Source organism: Canis lupus, chromosome 9, assembly GCF_048164855.1.
Source record: "Canis lupus baileyi chromosome 9, mCanLup2.hap1, whole genome shotgun sequence".
In the NCBI taxonomy this organism is placed as follows: domain Eukaryota; kingdom Metazoa; phylum Chordata; class Mammalia; order Carnivora; family Canidae; genus Canis; species Canis lupus.
The window spans coordinates 5659336-5675743 of record NC_132846.1 but is presented as its reverse complement, the minus strand read 5'-3'; the positions used below and the strand labels follow the sequence as shown (position 1 = coordinate 5675743).

At 55.9% G+C, this 16408-nt stretch overlaps 2 protein-coding genes and 1 long non-coding RNA gene across 8 annotated transcripts; 2 read left to right on the top strand and 1 right to left on the bottom strand.

The window, feature by feature from the left end:
- Positions 1-571: 571 nt before the first annotated feature.
- On the bottom strand, positions 572-1715 carry LOC140639716 (uncharacterized). Its single transcript, XR_012036327.1, has 3 exons — positions 1574-1715; positions 1110-1281; positions 572-809 (listed from the first exon to the last, which is right to left on the bottom strand). It is a non-coding gene; the product is annotated as an uncharacterized lncRNA (long non-coding RNA).
- On the top strand, positions 1442-7428 carry TM9SF1 (transmembrane 9 superfamily member 1). 6 transcript variants are annotated; one of them, XM_072837995.1, is made up of 6 exons: positions 1442-1742; positions 2373-2734; positions 3585-4206; positions 4856-5041; positions 5961-6234; positions 6772-7428. In XM_072837995.1, the coding sequence occupies exons 2-6, from the start codon at positions 2390-2392 to the stop codon at positions 7163-7165; spliced, it is 1821 nt and encodes a 606-aa protein (XP_072694096.1). In that variant the 5' UTR covers positions 1442-1742; positions 2373-2389; the 3' UTR covers positions 7166-7428. The 6 variants fall into 6 exon arrangements, with proteins under 6 accessions (XP_072694096.1, XP_072694094.1, XP_072694092.1 ...); XM_072837993.1 differs by lacking the exon at positions 1442-1742 and adding an exon at positions 1759-2014; XM_072837991.1 differs by lacking the exon at positions 1442-1742 and adding an exon at positions 1779-2065.
- Positions 7429-16400, top strand: IPO4 (importin 4). The gene is made up of 30 exons (XM_072837988.1): positions 7429-7832; positions 7917-8003; positions 8123-8202; positions 8293-8334; positions 8769-8898; positions 9000-9179; positions 9415-9480; positions 9585-9686; positions 9768-9851; positions 10331-10495; positions 10584-10637; positions 10783-10892; positions 11187-11295; positions 11458-11587; positions 11778-11891; positions 11995-12108; positions 12341-12461; positions 12628-12739; positions 12833-12948; positions 13060-13137; positions 13213-13270; positions 13371-13476; positions 13569-13762; positions 13897-13941; positions 14334-14459; positions 14568-14776; positions 14883-15015; positions 15105-15209; positions 15865-15934; positions 16035-16400. Exons 1-30 carry the CDS (start codon positions 7764-7766, stop codon positions 16163-16165), a joined length of 3240 nt encoding a protein of 1079 aa, XP_072694089.1. The 5' UTR covers positions 7429-7763; the 3' UTR covers positions 16166-16400.
- Positions 16401-16408: the final 8 nt, after the last annotated feature.

Below are 16408 nucleotides of genomic sequence, written 5' to 3'. Positions count from 1 at the left end.
AGGTGCCCTGGTCTCTCTGTTTTTAATAAGCTTCTAGCTGAATCTGATGCACACCAAGATTTGAGAGCCACTGTTGCAGGAAATAATATATATAGTGTGTGTATAAATATGAATCTTTACAGCAGCAGAGTGGAAAATGGATCCAAGAGCGGAGGTGACCAGGAGACTAGCAAGGTGGCTTACTATGGTAATTTAAGTGAGAGAGGATGGGACCTGAACCAAGGCAGCCAGGGAAGGCAAGTATTTGGAAGATATTAAGGAAATAAGCAGCAGGGGGCCAAATGGCAATGATCCAAGGAGGCTGGGGAGTGGGACCAGGGAGTAAGTGAGAAAGGGTCCCAGATTTCTGGCTTCTTTAAGTTACTTTTATAATTACAAAACTCATTGGTTATCTAAAAAACTCCCATCTCCTACTTCCTGGAACCTCACCTCCTCCTCCGCCAGGGAGGAGGGTTGGGGCAGAGAGGTCAGAAGTGGGTAAATGGAGGACTTTTCAGGCCTGAAGCCACTTGTGATTTTTCCCTTGTACTACTTTCCCCAGGCAAAGGGAACCTTAAGTCTCCATACTTACATGCTGCCCCCACGTGGCCAAACGGAAGTCACTGCCCCTGGGTCTGATCTTCGAAACTCCCCTAAAGGCTCATCCCCTTAAAATAGCGGAGACGGGACAGCCCCAGTGGCGCAGCGGTTTAGCGCCACCTGCGGCCTGGGGTGTGATCCTGGAGACCGAGGATCGAGTCCCACGTCGGACTCCCTGCATGGAGCTTGCTTCTCCCTCTGCTTATGTCTCTGCCTCTCTCTCTCTGTCTCTATAAATAAATAAAAAAGAAACCTTTAAAAAAAAAATATAGCGGAGGCTCCCCACAGGGAGCTTCCCCATCTGCCTGTGTCTCTGCCTCTCTCGGTGTCTCTCATGAATAAATAAATAAATTTAAAAAAAAAATAGCGGAGACGGACAAGTGTAAACTTTTCCAGGACAGGATAATCTGCAATACAAAATTCCCAAACACATAACGGATAAATACGAACAAAAACATCGAAAGTGTCGAACGTACGCCACGATTCTTAACCTGAAAGTAACAATAAGCGTGTCGGGCTGCCCAACTCACCGGATAAAAGGGCTGACACCCTGTTTGCGTGCCTCAGCACCAGACCTGGCTCAGGCTTGCCATCTTCGAACATGGGACGGTCATTACATGAACAGGAAGGCCTCCGGTGCAGCCTCGGCAAGATGCTCTTATTTACGTATTTACTTTCCGGCGGGAGGCCTTTCGTGACGGGCTGGGAGAGAAGCAGTGAGGTGAGATCCAGACTCCAGGACCCTTGCCTGGACTGTCGCGCGGTCCTAGCACAGTGACGCCCCAAGTCTCAGCCCCGCCCGGGTTGGGGGCACGGGCCGCCTCCCAGAGCTCGCCCTCGGCGGTCGGTGGCGAGCCCCATTGGTTCAGCCGGCAAACGCTCCGGGGCGTCCACTAGATGTGGGCCCAGCCCCCACCCGGGCTACGGCTCCCCGGCCTCCGCCCGTGCCCAAGTCTTGCCAGGGACGGGCGGGCGGTCTGGCGGCGACTCTTACCCCGAAGGGTCGTCCGCGTCCTCGCAGCCAGGCCTCAGCCGTAGCCCCTGCCGGAGAAGCGGTGGGCCGAGCGGCGCGGCGGCCGCAGCAGCGGGGGCGTGGTCGCCTCTAGGCTCCGGGCGAGGAGCTTCCCGCGGGGCCGAGGACCCCTCCCGGTGAGGCGGAAGTGGTAAGACTGACGTGTCCTGGGTCGCTCTGCAGATCGCCGGGAGGGTCCCCCGCCGCGGGGCGGGCTAGCCGAGCCTTGGGGGCTCTCCAGAGCTGGGCCGGGCTCCCGGCTGGAGAAGGCTCGTCCGCGAGCACTTCCTGGGCCGGGTGTGGTGTCCCGCGCGGTGTGGCTCCGGCCGCTGCGAGCAGGCACTGCGGCGGCCAACCCCGGGGTGGTCGGTCGTCAGGTCCTCTCCCGGCCGCAGCTGGCGCGCCGCTCTCGGGGAGACCCGGGTAGGAGCCCAAGGGCAGCTACGGGCCGCGGAGGCCAGCCCTACCCGTGTGGTGAGGACCCCGGGGGTGCCGCGGGAAGGTGCCCGAGGTGCGAGGCCGCGTGGCGTTGCCATGGAAACAGGCTGGGGCGCGCGGGAGGTCCCGGGCAGGCGGGCTGCTGGACGGGGACCCCGATCGACAGGATGAGAGAGCAGCGGAGAGACAGCACTGTGTGGGGGTCGGCGGAGGCGCCTCTCGAGGGAGGGTTGTAGAGGCCAAGGGGAGAAATTGGAGCCATGGGGCTTCGTTTCGAAGGACCTGGCCTGGGGCGTCCGGAATTGATCCCTGGTTTTCATAACTGCAGGATTCCCCCAAACAGGTTCCACCGCCTTAAGGATGACAGTCCTAGGGCCCCCGCGGAGTTGGAGCTGCCAGTGGCTGCCATTCCTGATACTGCTGCTGGGCAGAGGCCAGGAGCCACGGGTGGAAGGTGTGACACACTACAAGACCGGTGACCCCGTCATTCTCTATGTCAATAAAGTGGGACCCTACCACAACCCTCAGGAGACTTACCACTACTATCAGCTTCCGGTCTGCTGCCCTGAGAAGATCCGTCACAAAAGCCTTAGCCTGGGTGAAGTGCTGGATGGGGACCGAATGGCCGAATCTCTGTACGAGATCCGCTTTCGGGAGAATGTGGAGAAAAGAATTCTGTGCCACATGCAGCTCAGTTCTGCCCAGGTTAGCCACTCCACATTGGCAGCACTTAGCTCTCCCTCCCAGGAACTAATAACCGTGCCTTACAATTTATGGTTTTATTTTTATTTTATTTTTTTTAAAAGACTTTATTTATTCATTCATGAGAAAGAGAGAGGCAGAGACACAGGCAGAGGGAGAAGCAGGCTCCATGCACCGGGAGCCCGACGTGGGATTCGATCCCGGGTCTCCAGGATCGCGCCCTGGGCCAAAGGCAGGCGCCAAACCGCTGCGCCACCCAGGGATCCCCAATTTATGGTTTTAGACCACCTCTATGGAAATGGGCTGACTTGATTTCTACAACCCCACTGGTAGGCAGGACAGGTGATATTATTTGTATTCAGTTGAGGAAGAAACATACTTGCTCAAAAGTGACTTCCAAGACACATGGATATTGAATTGGAGAAGTGATACTCGAGCCCAGGGCTCCTGACTCCAAGCTGCTCTGTTGGTAACAAGGTCCAACTGTCACTCCTGCATAGTTGCTTCCTTCCATACCTACCTCTTGGCTTTCTTAACTAGCTCCTTTACACTCTTAGGGCACTTACTCTTTAGTCTACCCAGACCTCCTTACACCTTGCCTTTCTCCTTTTTCTACGTCTTTTGCCCGGACATTTGGCAATGTGTGGAGCTCATTTTGATTGTTACCACGGGGGGTGGGGGTAAGGGGCTGCTATTGACATCTAGTGGGAAGAAACCAGGGATGGTGCATATTACAATGCACAGGACAGCTCCCCACAGTAAAGAATTATCTGGCCCAAAATGTCAGTAGTGAAATCTTTCTCTAACCCTATGGCTGGGAGGCTTTGTCTGACTCCTGACTTGCTCTTTGTAGGTGGAACAACTGCGCCAGGCCATTGAGGAACTCTACTACTTTGAATTTGTAGTGGACGACTTGCCAATCCGTGGCTTTGTGGGCTACATGGAGGAGAGTGGCTTCCTGCCTCACAGCCACAAGATAGGGCTCTGGACCCATTTGGACTTCCACCTAGAATTCCATGGAGATCGAATTATATTTGCCAACGTTTCTGTGAGGGATGTCAAGCCCCATAGCTTAGATGGGTTGCGACCTGATGAGTTCTTAGGCCTCACCCACACCTACAGTGTGCGCTGGTCTGAGACTTCAGTGGAGCGTCGGAGTGACAGGCGCCGTGGTGATGATGGTGGTTTCTTTCCCAGAACCCTGGAAATCCACTGGTTGTCCATCATCAATTCCATGGTGCTTGTGTTTTTACTGGTGGGTTTTGTGGCTGTCATTCTTATGCGTGTGCTTCGAAACGACCTGGCTCGATACAACTTGGACGAGGAGACTACATCTGCAGGTTCTGGTGATGATTTTGACCAAGGTGACAATGGCTGGAAAATTATCCACACAGATGTCTTCCGATTCCCTCCATACCGTGGTCTGCTCTGTGCTGTGCTTGGTGTGGGTGCCCAGTTCCTGGCCCTTGGCACTGGTGAGGTGATAAAATTAATCAGGGATTTCTCTCAAGGGGTAGAACTAAGGAGGTGGTTTGTTCTGGAAAGATCTACAGGTCTTCTCTTCTGTCCAAGGTGAGGGGCAGACCTAAGGGGTGGTGTGGCCTTAGACAGGATGTGTACAGGGTCACCTGGGTGGCTCAGTCGGTTCAGTGTCCAACTCGATTTCAGCTCAGGCCTTGATCTCAGGGTCGTGAGTTCAAGCCCTGCTTTGGGCTCCATGCTGGGTGTGAAAGCAAATTGGAAGAAAAAAAAAAAAAAGAAAGGGTGTGTATATTCCTTTTTTATCTTATTTTATTTATTCATGAGAGAGACGGAGAGAGAGAGAGAGAGAGGCAGAGACACAGGCAGGGGGAGACGCAGGCCCCACGCAGGGAGCCTAATGTGGGACTCAATCCCGGGTCTCCAGGATCATGCCCTTGGCTGAAGGCAGCGCTAAACCGCTGAACCACCTGGGCTGCCCAGGTGTGTATATTCCGTTGTGGGTTTGCCAGACAACAGAATTAGGGGATACTATACTGTCTTCCTGGAGACTTTAGGTCTGGGCGAAAGGGGTCTGATTCCTCTGAAGTTGCCAGAAAAACGACAGGTGAGACCTGACACAGGCTTTCCACTACCACCCTGCAGGCATTATTGTCATGGCGCTGCTGGGCATGTTCAATGTGCACCGTCATGGGGCCATTAACTCGGCAGCCATCTTGTTGTATGCCCTGACCTGCTGCATCTCTGGCTACGTGTCCAGCCACTTCTACCGGCAGATTGGAGGCGAGCGTTGGGTGTGGAACATCATTCTCACCACCAGCCTCTTCTCTGGTGAGGACTGCCCTTTCCCTGGTGGGCTGGCCTGGTGGGCCGACTGAGGAGCTTAGAATACATTGTGGAACCTGGGACAAAGTTAGAGTAAGGCTCTAAGGGAATAAAAATGGGCAAAAGAAACAAGAAAACCATGCAAAAGACAAGAATGCATTCCTTTTGCATAGTCACAAATTAAGTCCTTAAAATGTTCTAGCATGGTAAGCATCCAACGTAGCTTTATCTCATTTAATCCCCACAGTAACCCTTTGTGGTAGGCAATATTGTCCCCATTTTACAGATGAGGAAATTGAACTTCATGCTGGTTAAGTGATTTGCCTGAGATTACTCTGCTAAAAGGGAGTGAAGCAAGTTTCAGACCCACGCAGTCTGTCCCGAGAACCTGTGTTCTCGACCATTATTAAGAGTGAAATAATACTCCTTCTGGAACTTAACTTTGTGATACTCCCTCTTTAAAAAAACCTTTATTTGGAGGTGGCTACCCGACTGTAGCCTTACAAGCCAGGTTGTCTTCTCAAAGGCAGTAATGTGCATTCTGAAGCTTTTTGTGTTCCCAATCCTAACTGTCTGATTTATATCCCATCACATTTATGTTTGAGCCAGGGCTTTCTGAAAGCAAGGCCTTAATCCAAAGGAACGTCTCATTCTAGGAATCACTGATGCCACAGCAGGATAGGCCCTTGGAGGCAGGTGGATTGTGTTACTCTTAGATCACCATGTAACAGCTGCCTTGATCCTTAATGATAACAGATGGGAGAGGGGATGCTGGTAAGATAAGGAACAGGAAACGAGGTGTGGAAGGGTGAGGTCTGCCTGGGAACAGGATGCTTCACCCATCTCCTGTTAGGTCTAATCTGAGTGGGTAGCCCCAGGGGATGTAGCTCCTGCTGACCCACCTTCTGGGGGCCCGTCCCTGCAGTGCCTTTCTTCCTGACGTGGAGTGTGGTAAACTCGGTGCATTGGGCTAATGGTTCGACACAGGCTCTGCCAGCCACCACCATCCTGCTGCTTCTGACGGTTTGGCTGCTGGTGGGCTTTCCCCTCACTGTCATTGGAGGCATCTTCGGGAAGAACAATGCTAGCCCCTTTGATGCACCTTGTCGCACCAAGAACATCGCCCGGGAAATCCCACCGCAGCCCTGGTACAAGTCTACGCTCATCCACATGACTGTTGGAGGCTTCCTGCCTTTCAGGTATCCTCCCTTTAGGCCATGGCCATCACTCAGGTTCCTGGCTTTTCTTTCCCCAGTACCCTAACCCAATAAGAATGATAATCCCTGGTTCAGCTGTACCATTTAGAGATCATTAAATGGGTCCTCCTTGCTCCAAGCAGGACTTTAGCTTGAATTAGTTCAAACAGATGAGGCTGTCTCACTTAGAAAGCTCTCCAGAGACATTGCTCCTTCCACCACCTTTCTGGTTTCTGACATTAGTGTCCACAAGCACCATGTGGGGCTTGAAGCCCATATGATTGCTCATTCAATTTGTTGAGTACCTTTAGTGCCAGGCGAGTAATACAGCAGAAAATAAAACGGACAAGATCCTTGCTCTCAACAGATTAGGGAAGGTATTCTTGAGATGAACACAGCTAGTCATGGTTGGAGGAGTCCCCAACAAGCCAGGAACTCCAGGGCAGGGAGTGGAGTGGACCCACTTTTCCACAGTGCCCCGGTAACTGTGCTGGCAGCACACAGCCCTTTAATGCTGTGTATTGTCTCTTCTCTTCACAGTGCCATCTCTGTGGAGCTGTACTACATCTTTGCCACAGTATGGGGTCGGGAACAGTACACTTTGTATGGCATCCTCTTCTTTGTCTTCGCCATCCTGCTGAGCGTGGGGGCTTGCATCTCCATTGCACTCACCTACTTCCAGTTGTCTGGGGAGGATTACCGCTGGTGGTGGCGATCTGTGCTGAGCGTTGGCTCCACTGGGCTCTTCATCTTCCTCTACTCAGTTTTCTACTATGCCCGGCGCTCTAACATGTCAGGGGCAGTACAGACAGTAGAGTTTTTTGGTTACTCCTTACTCACTGGTTATGTCTTCTTCCTCATGCTAGGCACCATCTCCTTTTTTTCTTCCCTAAAGTTCATCCGTTATATCTATGTTAACCTCAAGATGGACTGAGTTTTGGGTGGCAAAACTGTTGCACTTCTCTCCCATTCTTCACGTCCAGGGGCCCATTGATCTCTTCTGATTGAGTGGCTGAATTGTGTGATGGCATTGCTGCCTTCCCCTTTGCCCTTTGGGCCTCCCTTCCCCCGGGAGGGCCTGGAATTACAAATCTCTATTATATAAGGAGTATATATTTGAACTTTTTAAGTTGCCTTTAGTCTTGGTCCTGATCTTTCTTTTTACAATTATCAAAATAAAATTTATTAAGAAAAAGGGTCCTGTAGTTGGAGGGTTTGGTCTGGATATAGGAATTCGAGGCCTGCCGTTAAGGGCACTGTTCCCTAGAAAGCCCGGTCGGCCGCGGAATGCACGGAACGCGAGTTCTCCGCGGCGCTTGGGACTCTCCGCTGGGGGAACCTGCACTGCCAGGGCCCGTGTCCGCGGCGCAGCGGGCGGAAGTGGCGAAGCCGGAGCTCCGAGTGGGAAACTCGAATCACCCTGGCGACGGGAGGGGCCCGGAGCAACGCCTTTTCCGCCGGAAGTGGGTTTCAGGCCTCCACGTGCTGTCCCTCCCCCCTCCCGGCCCAGGAGCGGCGGCTCGGCTGCTGCCATGGAGCCTGCGGGCCTGGAGCAGCTCCTGCGGGAGCTGCTGCTGCCGGACACCGAGCGCATCCGCCGGGTACGGGACAGGCGGGGGACCCGGCCGGGGCGAATGGGAGGCGGTGGGAAAGGCCCGACTCTGACCCCCGGACATCTCCCCCAGGCCACCGAGCAGCTCCAGACCGCTCTTCGGGACCCGGCCGCCCTGCCCGCCCTCTGCGACCTGCTCGCCTCGGCGGCCGACCCTCAGGTGAGGCTCCTGCCCCTCCCCGCCAGGCGTCCCCATAGTACGCCACCGGTCAAGCCCCGGCTTGCCCCCTGCTCGGCACCTTCCTGCCGGACCCTCACAGGCGTGCTTCTTCGCCTCAGATCCGCCAGTTCGCGGCTGTGCTGACCCGCAGACGACTGAGCACCCGCTGGCGACGGCTGGCGGCCGAGCTTCGGGAGAGGTGGGCGGGGCCGGGGCGGGGCCGGGGCGGGGCCGGGCGGAGGCGGCTGCTGGGCGGCCCAAGTACCCACACCTGCCACCTGTGTTCCAGCCTCAAGTCCCTAGTCCTGACCGCCCTTCAGAGAGAGACTGAGTAAGTGTCTACCTGCCTCTTCTGGGGATCCTGACTGACTCCAGGCTGAGACCGCTATGGGTTTCTGCCTTGTGTTTCAGCTCCAGGCAGGGCCTGGGGAGGGGAGAAGATTTCAGTTCTAGACGGAGAGTGGAGCAAGGATTCTAAGATTGTGTTGAAGAGTAAATTTCATGAGAGTGGGCCATGATGGTCTCCCAAACCTGAATCAGAAAAATGTAACTGAAATTCAGAGTGAGACTAGGCTCACCAGATTGCATACCCACCTTGCTGCTGGTCTCCCCATGAGCCACCGTCTTATGTGTCCCAACTTGGCAAAGACCCTTGCCCACACTTGGAGGTTTCTGTCCTGGCCACCCCATGGAGACAGGCCCAGTGTGTGTTGGGAGGGTATTGGAGGGTGATTGAGGGTGGGGGGGAATCTCTCCTATTTGCAGGCACTCTGTGAGCCTTAGCCTGGCCCAGCTCTCAGCCACCATTTTTCGAAAGGAAGGCCTGGAGGCCTGGCCTCAGCTCATGCAACTTCTTCAGCACAGTACCCACAGCGCCCACATCCCGGAGAGAGAGGTATGAGCACACGGTTGGTGGCTGGGAGGGAGGGAAGGAGGAACTGAGAGACTGGATAGACCATATAAACTTTTTTTCTCTCATCCCCTATACCTGGACAGATGGGGCTTTTGCTGCTAAGTGTGGTGGTGTCCTCCCGACCTGAGGCCTTCCAACCCCACCACCGGGAGCTCCTTCGGCTTCTGAATGAGACCCTTGGTGAGGTGGGCTCTCCTGGGCTCCTCTTCTACTCCCTGCGCACTCTGACCACCATGGCCCCTTACCTGGGCACTGATGATGTGGTGAGATGTGGGTCCTCACCTTCCCTGGTTCTCTGGCCTTGGGCTCCCATGTCCTCACCCTTGCAGGATATAGAGCTACTTGAGATTCTTTCCTTGCCATTTGTCCTCCCTAACAGTTGAGAAGGGATACTGTGGGTGGCTGTACCTGGGCTCCTCCTGTGTCCAGGCTTTGAGGAAGCTGCCAGCTTTAGGGGCCTGAGATGAATGAGCATCCGTTCTGCTTTCTGTCCTCTAGCCTCTCGCACGGATGTTGGTGCCCAAGCTCATTGTGGCTATGCAGACTCTGATTCCTATAGATGAGGTGAGAACATTTAAGCAAGAGCTCTGTTGGAAGGAGAGTATAAGAGCACACGGCTGGTCCACTAAAAAAGAGCATGGTAATCCTATAACTTGTCTGTCTGGCAGGCAAAGGCCTGTGAGGCTGTGGAGGCCCTGGATGAATTGCTGGAATCCGAGGTGCCCATCATCACCTCCCACCTCCCTGAGGTCCTCACATTCTGCCTGGAGGTGAGCCAGGGATGAGCACCACCTCTGCTGCTTGCTGGGAATTTCCTTGCTTCTCTCTGATTCAAGTTCATCTCTGGGCAGGTGGCTAGAAACGTGGCTCTGGGTGATGCAATACGCGTACGTATTCTCTGCTGCCTCACTTTCTTGGTTAAAGTCAAGAGCAAGGTAAGTACTTTCTGATGTACATTACCACACACCCGTTTCTACCCTCTGCCTTACTCCTTGGCTTTCTGTTCATCTCAGGGGTATGCTTAAGTATTCAAAACTTGATCTGGCCTCACCCCACCTCCTGGCTGGGAGTTTGGGAGTCTTCCTGCTTGGACCCTTTGTGGCATAGGAGGCTGTTTTCTTTTTCTTTCTTTTTTTTTTTTTTTAAGATTTATTTACTTTAGAGAGAGAGCCATTTGCACACTAGCGGGGGAAGGGTCAGAGAAAGTGGGAGAGAGAATCTCAAGTAGACTCCATGCTGGGCATGAAGCCCAAGGAAGAGCTCAATCTCATAACCTTGAGATTATGACCTGAGCAAAATCAAGAGTTGGATGCTTAACCTACTGAGCCTCCCAGGAGCCGAAGGTTAGAGTTTTTAATGTGACTCCATCTCAACAGCAGATTCTCAGGGACACCGTTCCCCTTTCCCTCTCAAGGCCTTACTGAAGAATCGTCTCCTGCCGCCCTTGCTACACACACTTTTCCCCATTATGGCTGCCGAGCCTGCCCTGGGCCAGCTGGATCCTGAGGACCAGGATTCAGAAGAGGAAGAGCTGGAGATTGGGCTGGTGGGAGAGACTCCCAAGCACTTTGCTGTACAGGTGAGATATGGGACATGGGTAGGGACGGGGTGTTAGGTAGCTGTGGGGCAGAGGTGGAGTCCTGCAAAGTCTTCCTGTCTTTTTTCAGGTCGTGGACATGCTGGCACTACATTTGCCCCCTGAGAAGCTCTGTCCCTTGCTGGTAAGTGTGGCCCTGTCCTTATGGTGCCCTTCTCCCCAAGTCTTCTGACACTCAGGATGTTTGGGCCCTGGCAGATGTGGAGGGCCGGTTGCTGTGGGGCTGGGCAGACCTGCAGCAGGGTTTCAGGAGAGTACTATTCCCCTAGATGCCCATGCTGGAAGAAGCCTTGCGGAGTGAGAGACCATACCAGCGTAAGGCTGGGCTCCTGGTGCTGGCTGTACTGTCCGATGGAGCTGGTGACCACATCAGACAGAGGTGTTTCTTCCTTTGCCCTGGATTGAGAGCAGGCTGTGGGGAGTACTACCACATGGTCCGTGGTGGTCCTGGTCTTGTTGGAACTTAATTATCAGAAGCATTTCCCCTCAGTCTCAAGTGCCTTGGTTTGAAAGATAATTTAAATAGGCACCTCAGCTATAGGGACCAGCGGGTGGTGCCTACTGATTGGTGATGGAGAAAGCCTTGGTTTCCTCCGGGGAAATGAGGAGGGCTTAGCCTCAGGCTTTCTGGCCCTATCCCTCAGATTGCATCGTCTTGTTCCACCCCACCCAGACTGCTGCCCCCACTGCTGCAGATCGTGTGCAAAGGCCTGGAGGACCCATCACAAGTGGTGCGCAACGCTGCGCTCTTTGCCTTGGGCCAGTTCTCGGAGAACCTCCAGGTCAGTGAGGCTGAATGTGGGTGGCCACTGTGGCAGAGTCCCCACCCATCTCCAGGACCAGCTTCCCCTCAGCCTCCTCTCTTTAGCTCGCCCTGCCACCACTAACACTTAAGCAGGGCCCACCCCTGGTCAGCTGACTCGGAGCCTCCTTTCTCTCCCCAGCCCCATATCAGCAGCTATTCCGGGGACGTGATGCCCCTGCTCCTTGCCTACTTGAAGTCAGTGCCTCCCGGGCACACAAACCACCTTGCAAAAGCCTGCTATGCCCTGGAGAATTTCGTGGAGAACCTAGGTAGATTGCAAGGGAGGAGACAGAGCTAGAGCTCTGGAGGAAGGCGGTGGGACATGGAACCCCCTGAACCACTGTCTGTGGTAGGGAGAGGAACCCTGGGCTGGATGGTAGAGGTCAGCCCAAGGCACAAGGGGGTGCTTAGAATGTAGGAGACCTCGTCTAGGTGTTAGAGGAATGCCCTTTCCCACAGGTCCTAAAGTGCAGCCCTACCTTCCCGAGTTGATGGAGTGTATGTTACAGCCTCTGAGGAATCCCAGCAGCCCCCGGGCCAAGGAGCTGGCCGTGAGCGCCCTGGGGGCCATTGGTGAGGAGCAGGAGGCAGGAGGCTGGGTACAGGGTTTTCCCAGAGCCTGTGGCAGGTGGTCCCATTGATCCCCACTCCAGCTCTGATTCTATCTGTCCCACAGCCACAGCTGCCCAGGCCTCCCTACTGCCCTACTTCCCCACCATCATGGAGCACCTGCGGGAATTCCTGTTGGCAGGCCACGGGGACCTGCAGCCTGTGCAGATCCAGAGCCTGGGTGAGTAAGGGGCTCTTAGGCACGCTGCCCGGTGCCGGAGAAGGGCCGAGGCGTTCCTGGACATCTACTCCAGGGTGGCACAAGTATCTTCTCTTCCCAGGATACCTAAGAAATAGGTGGGATTCCTGAATCACCCGTGAGCTGCGGACTTTAGTCTCCCAGGTCTTGGCCTTGCACACGTCTGGCTTGTCATCATTGCATCCCAGTACTAATCAAGCCCTTGCCTCCACAGAGACACTGGGGGTGCTGGCTCGAGCAGTGGGGGAGCCCATGAGGCCTCTGGCTGAGGAGTGCTGCCAGCTGGGGCTGGGCCTGTGTGACCAGGTAGACGACCCTGACTTGCGGCGCTGCACGTGAGTGAGCCCTTTCCCTGACTCTGCCTCCTACCCCTGCCTGCTGGATCCACAACCCTAAGCCCGGAACCCAGTCCTCTGTTTCTGGACATGGGTGTCCCCGGGGTTCCCTGTTCTGTCTGGCTGTGACAGGCGGGACTGTACAGCCTTCACCTGCCTCCACCAGGTACAGCCTGTTTGCAGCTTTATCAGGGCTCATGGGTGAGGGCCTGGCACCCCACCTGCCACAAATCACCACCCTCATGCTGTTGTCACTACGTTCCACTGAGGGCATTGTGGTGAGCTGGGAGCTGGTGGGCTGGGTCAGTTGGGGAAGGGCTGCCCTGGGGTGACAAATGAGCCAGAGTCCCTGCTGTGTCTCTTTTGCCCAGCCTCAGTACGATGGAAGCAGATCCTTCCTTCTATTTGATGACGAAAGTGATGGGGAGGAAGAGGAGGAGCTCATGGACAAGGATGAGGAAGAGGAGGAGGACTCTGAGATCTCAGGGTGCGGAGGGGTGCCCTTCTGGTCAGAGGAATGCTGGCTTTGGGCGAGGGCCCCGTGACGGACCTGCCCCCACTGGTGCCTAATCACTGCGGCCTCTCCACCCTACTGTAGGTACAGCGTGGAAAATGCCTTCTTTGATGAGAAGGAAGACGCCTGTGCTGCTCTAGGGGAGATCTCTGTGAATACCAGGTAAACCTCGGCCCTTCCTGATCCCGGGAGCCCCATCTGGGAGCTCCTGCCACATGGCTGTGTGTCTGTCCACAGTGTGTCCTTTCTTCCATACGTGGAGAGTGTCTTTGAAGAAGTATTCAAGCTGCTGGAGGTGAGGGGGCTGGTGGATGGAGTGGGTGGGGTCCAAGGGCAAGGGGCCCAGTGTTAGCCATGAATGAGGCAGGCCCTTCCTGCCCCTCCTCGACCCACAGTGCCCTCACCTGAATGTGCGGAAGGCGGCCCATGAGGCCCTAGGGCAGTTCTGCTGCGCACTGCACAAGGCCTGTCAGAGCTGCCCCTCCGAACCCAACACTGCAGGTGAGCAGGGGATGCTGGGGCCTCCGGAGACGGGGGATGGCTGTGGGATAGGGGTAGGACCTGACCGGGGTCTCAGCCAATAATGTCCCCAGCTCTGCAGGCTGCCCTGGCCCGGGTGCTGCCGTCCTATATACAGGCGGTGAGCGAGGAGCGTGAGCGCCAGGTGGTGATGGCTGTGCTGGAGGCACTGACTAGCGTGCTGCGAGGCTGTGGGCCCCTCGCACTGCAGCCGCCTGGGCGCCTTGCTGAGCTCTGTGGCATGCTCAGGGCTGTGCTGCAGAGGAAGGTGAGTGGGGTGGGTAGGCTGCGGGGCAGGGAGGCGGGACAGTCAGAGGCTACAGGTCCAGCTTCCCCCTCCTCCCCTCTCAGAGATGAGAAGGGCCAGGAGAGCCCAAGCTGAGCCAAGGACCCTTCTTGCAGACAGCCTGTCAGGACACTGATGAGGAGGAGGAGGAGGAAGACCAGGTGAGAGCTGCGAATCCGGACTGTGGGACCAGGCTGTCTGGGTAGTGTCCCCAAGGCAGGGATGGACAGGGTACCTGGCCTTGGCCTCGGGGAGCCAGAACTGCTAAAAAGTTGGTAATGGCTCTAAATGAGGCACCCCTGCTCCCGCTGAGGCAGTGGAGATTCAGGAGAGGCTTCCTGCAGGTGGGGGTCCGGGTGGCTGGGACTGAGAGCGGGGAGAGTAGGTGCACCAGGAGAAGCAGCTGTGCTTCAAACAAGGCCAGCCTGGAAGGGGCCAGTCCTGTCAACCAGGAGCAACCCCTGGGGACCATCTGTGGCAGTGGCAAAGCATCCGGGAGGTGCCACCATTGCAGAGCCAGCCCTGGTGCTCTAGCCCCTGACCTGGCCCACAGGCTGAATACGATGCCATGTTGCTAGAGCATGCTGGAGAGGCCATCCCTGCCCTGGCAGCCGCCGTGGGGGGAGACACCTTTGCCCCCTTCTTTGCCAGCTTCTTACCATTGCTGTTGTGCAAGACGGTGAGTGCTCTACGCTCTGCCTTCAAACTCTGTTCGGCCCATGCACCCTGTGCCCAGCCCACCACTCTTTCCCAGTCGCAGCCTGACTTGCACTCCTCCCCGCACCAGAAACAGGGCTGCACGGTGGCAGAGAAGTCCTTTGCAGTGGGGACGCTGGCAGAGTCCATTCAGGGCTTGGGTGGTGCCTCCGCCCAGTTCGTGTCCCGGCTGCTCCCTGTGCTATTGAGCACTGCCCGGGAGGCAGACCCCGAAGTGCGGAGCAATGCCATCTTTGGGCTGGGTGTGCTGGCAGAGCACGGTGGCCGCCCTGCTCAGGAGTATCCTCGGCTTACAGGAGGGGGCACAGGTGGGGTTGGGAGTATCTCTGGGGCTCGGGGATGGAAGATGTCTGCCCATGGGCCTGTTCCTTGACTGTGGAACCAGATACTTCCCCAAGCTGCTGGGGCTTCTGTTGCCCCTCCTGGCACGGGAGCGCCATGATCGGGTCCGTGACAACATCTGTGGGGCGCTGGCCCGCCTGCTGATGGCCGGTCCCACCAGGAAACCAGAGCCTCAGGTGAGGGCTGCAGGCATCCAGCAGGGCATGGAAACTGAGGGGGGTGCAAGGGTTACAGAACAGGGGGCCTGAGGCATGTCTGTGTCCAGGTGCTGGCTGCCCTGCTGCACGCCCTGCCACTGAAGGAGGACTTGGAGGAGTGGGTCACTATAGGGCACCTCTTCAGCTTCCTGTATCAGAGCAGCCCTGACCAGGTAACTGGGAGGGAGCTTGACGCTCCAGCCAGAGGTAGGGTTGGCCTCCCTTGTAGTTGATGCGGAGTAAGTTTAAGCTGCCCTCAGACACTTTGTCATTACTCTGCCAGGGTTAGCAGCCAGGGCTGAAATGGGAGGGGAGGGGCCTCTTCTCACCTGTGTTTTTCCCTAGGGAGGCTCCATCCTCCCTGGCCATTTGCACCCCCTGGTATAACTTCCCTAGGCTGACTTCTTCCTGCACTGGGGTTCCTTCAGACTGTGTTCCATGGAGCATATATATCTCTGGGCCACCCCCATCCCTTCCAATCAGAGCAGCTCTGTTTTCTGAATGAGATTTGTCTGTGCCAACCAGCAAGGTCTGGACTCGGGTTCCATCAGTCCTGTGTCTCGCACCTTTAGAGACTTGTGATGGTGGACCTCCCCTGAGTGTCTGAGCTTCTTTGGGTCTAACCTGCAGTTATCTTCGGTCACAATCTGGCCCCTTAAAAAAAATATCCCCCCACGTTTCACGGGTCCTTCTCGGCTTTCTCAGTTGTCTTGGATGTGAATCAATATCACACTATAAGTATCCCCAGTGGGAGGCCCTGCCTCAACCCTGGTCCCAGGACCTAGGGGAGCTGGCACCTGAGTCAGCCCCCCTGCCCCACCCCCACAGGTTGTAGATGTGGCTCCTGAACTCCTGCGCATCTGCAGCCTCATTCTGGCTGACGACAAGATTCCCGCAGGTGAGGGTGGCAGTCGTGGGCAGGGCCGGGGGTGGGGGGCGCAGCTAGGGGTCTGGGGGCCAGTCCTCCCCGGATCTCTCCCTCTTCGCTCTCCACCCAGACACCAAGGCCGCATTGCTGCTGCTCCTGACGTTCCTGGCCAGACAGCACACTGACAGCTTCCACTTGGCACTGGGCTCGTTGCCTGGTGACAAAGCTCAGGAGCTCCAGGCTGTCCTGGGCCTCACCTAGACTGGGTGCTGAACCAGGCCAGAGGGAACCGAGTCTGCCAGGCTCCGGGCCTGGCTCTCAGGCCAGTTTCAGCATACGCCTTACCAAAGATTCTGGGCCTCACACCCACTTGGAATCTCAGCCCCGATTTGCTGCTTCAGGAGGGTGTCTCTGGGTTCAATCGGTTATGCCGCGGACAATACAAATGGATTCTTGCCATCCTTCCCTAATAAAGGCAGTTCAGTTTGTGCTTGAACAGTAGCT